Raw genomic sequence first — 2,676 nt, 5'->3', positions numbered from 1 at the left:
TGAGAAAGGGGCATGCAAGTTCTACCTAGGCTATGAAAAGAACAAAGGGTTTGGTGTTAGAAAGGAAAATCTGAAGTATAAAGGAAACAAAAAAAAATGCATACCAAAGGACGTTTCTCTGCTGCAAACAGGTACGTACCGGGCCATCAAGAACTTGGAAGAACCTGACTAAGAATTCCAAGGCCACTCTCTCGGTCTGGCTGTCTGGATCTTTTGCAGACTGAGCTCCAACAATGGCCCCGCCCCGCCCATATCCTGAACGAGGGAAGGAAGCACTCTGGTTCACGCCGTAGGTTTTAGACCGTTGTGCCATGCCGCGCGTCCCTTCGTCCCCTTTTTTTTCAATCTTAATTATTATTCTTGTTTCTCAAGTTGATCCCCTTCTTCTCTCCTAGTCCAAAATCTGCGGTGCCCCCCTTCGGCAATGACATTACAGTGATTACACTGCTCCGGCGGCCCCTACTCTGTCTGCTCCCGCCGACCTCCGATCCATTGGAGTCCTATAAACCGAGTGCCGCAGCAGGAGGCAGTCCTAACCTTGCACGAATCGTAGCCCATACTGGGCCCGAAAGGCCTCCTGCACCGCACGGGATCTACCATCTACGACGCCCCATGGCGGCGACGGCGCGGCTGCTGCTCCGCTCGCTGACGCTGAGGCGGCCTCCTCTCGTCTCCTCCTCTCCGGGCGCCCACCCCGCCGCCGATCTCCTCCACCGCTGGCCCACGCTGGTACTGTTTCTTTCTCGCAAGCGTCCCTCCATCGTTTACTTTGCTACAGCCAAGCCTATGTCACAACTTCCCAGCTAGCTCATTCACTTCATGCAGTATTTTTACACTGGGGCTCGCCATATCTAAGCTTATGTTCGTTTGTTCGTCGTCGTCGTCACCGCCGGTTGGTTTAACCATAATCAGTCTGGATGTGAATTTTGCACACAATTCATATACAGGATGGGCAGTCTGGACGTGAATTTTGGGGCAATCTTCATGCAGTCTTCCTGCGGAGAGGGTTTGGAGGATCGCATTCGTCGTCGCCGTCCAAGACGCCTCGCCGCATCGGTCTTGGGGCGGTAGCCAATGCGCTCTCCGCATCCTTTGTCTGCGCTTTCCCCCCTTTTAACCAGACATCGCTGCCACATGACCACGGAAGCAACAGCGAGAAGAGACGGTGCACCTATGACATTATCGCTGTTAATCTTCTGTGAGTCTCACAGTGCAAAATTTAATTAAGTACTCCGTACTTTCTATTTAGCTTCTTTGTGGCTTTTTATGATTTATTTTTTGTTTTGCTTGTGCTTGAAGGGTTTATGTGGCAGATATAGCATTGAAAAGGAAGCTTACTATGTGGGGAGCTAAGGTTTGTTCTTCCGTCGGCGGAAAATTACTTTCCGGTGTGTATATATATTATGTTCATGTATTGTGCGTCTAATGCTTGCTGAATGCATATTTGCCATGCAGGACAACGACCTGATCAGCAAAGGGCAAATCTGGCGCCTGGCTACACCAGTTCTTCTTCATGGACGTCTTCGTCACATTGCTGTATTTGTTCTTGTTTTGGTTGAGATTACAATTATACTACTCTGTATGGCAACTGCCCTAACTTCCTACCGTCGTCATGATGAAGCAGTTAAATACTCTCTCTTTGGCTAGCATTGGGCCTATGGTGGAAGAGTTTGCTGGCCCTAGAAGATTTCTAGCAATTTATTGCACTTCGGCACTCACATGTACGTCCTTCGTTGTCTTTGACCAGTTTTCGTTACCCGTAATGGTTGTATCTTACCATCTCATTCCCAGCTATTTTTGAATTCATTCCTGCAATTGTAACAGGTTCACTAATGAGTTACTGGTTTACCTCCACACCTGGTATAGGTGCATCTGGTGCTATCTTTGGATTGGTATGTGCATCAATCCATTTATTGTCGCATACAGCTTTAAATATATTCTTGATCTTTGCAATACAAAGATCATGTGTGCCTAACCATTAGTGCTTCATAATTTACTAGGAACACTATATTATTATGAAATGACCACACTCCTGACTACCTTACCATTTTCGCTTTGTTTTATGTTTTCTTAAAACTACTCCCCTGTGTAGAATTGTAAATACAGATTGAAGATTGCAACTTTTAATGGGACGTTGAGCTTCTGAAGGTGTTTGTTCATCTTAGAAACATAGCTATGCACAGCCAAAGTATAGAGGCTTCACGAAATTCTGTCGATTTCTGAATGCAATTTTTTTTCTTGCTCTCGTGAGAAGTCCGGTACCAGCGATATCCATAATAAAACTGGAGGGGGTGTTCGAATGGAAGGTTTGTAGTACCTCTGCAATGTCGATATGTCTGGCTTGGGACAGTGGCTTGGGACCTAAGTATTCTTTGCGCATCAATAGTTGCTGCATGACATGTTTAGTCCAAGAACTTAAAAGCGACTTGCATAATACAGATTTATTCTGATTTTCCAAACCTCGTTTCCATCACAAGGTTTAATGGATAAATCGCTTCTATTTCCAAGCCTAACTGGCTAAATGTCAACCTATATGACGTATTGCACACATCTTGACTGAAACTGGCATGTAATGTGGTTGCTTTTATCTGTTGTACTTGTGCACTCAAAATTTTCTTGCCTCTCACTGTTTCGTCAACCTGTTAGAATATGTATAGGATAGTTTCATTCAAATTG

At 45.6% G+C, this 2,676-nt stretch overlaps 1 protein-coding gene across 1 annotated transcript; it reads left to right on the top strand.

Moving 5' to 3' along the window:
• Positions 1-465: 465 nt before the first annotated feature.
• On the top strand, positions 466-2,146 carry LOC123056189 (RHOMBOID-like protein 10, chloroplastic). The gene is made up of 6 exons (XM_044479884.1): positions 466-729; positions 948-1,198; positions 1,300-1,354; positions 1,456-1,579; positions 1,825-1,892; positions 2,093-2,146. The coding sequence occupies exons 1-6, from the start codon at positions 613-615 to the stop codon at positions 2,144-2,146; spliced, it is 669 nt and encodes a 222-aa protein (XP_044335819.1). The 5' UTR covers positions 466-612.
• Positions 2,147-2,676: the final 530 nt, after the last annotated feature.

This window comes from Triticum aestivum, chromosome 2D, assembly GCF_018294505.1.
Source record: "Triticum aestivum cultivar Chinese Spring chromosome 2D, IWGSC CS RefSeq v2.1, whole genome shotgun sequence".
Classification (NCBI taxonomy): Eukaryota; Viridiplantae; Streptophyta; class Magnoliopsida; order Poales; family Poaceae; genus Triticum; species Triticum aestivum.
The sequence above is the reverse complement of the archived record's forward strand: the minus strand, read 5'-3'. Positions and strand labels throughout refer to the sequence as shown.

Bases quoted from the DNA above. Each gene is read 5' to 3' on its own strand.
- LOC123056189 (XM_044479884.1), top strand. From the start codon at position 613: ATGGCGGCGACGGCGCGGCTGCTGCTCCGCTCGCTGACGCTGAGGCGG. The intron at 730-947 runs GTACTGTTTCTT...ATTCATATACAG, and splicing joins TCCACCGCTGGCCCACGCTG to GATGGGCAGTCTGGACGTGA. The intron at 1,199-1,299 runs GTGAGTCTCACA...TTGTGCTTGAAG, and splicing joins ATTATCGCTGTTAATCTTCT to GGTTTATGTGGCAGATATAG.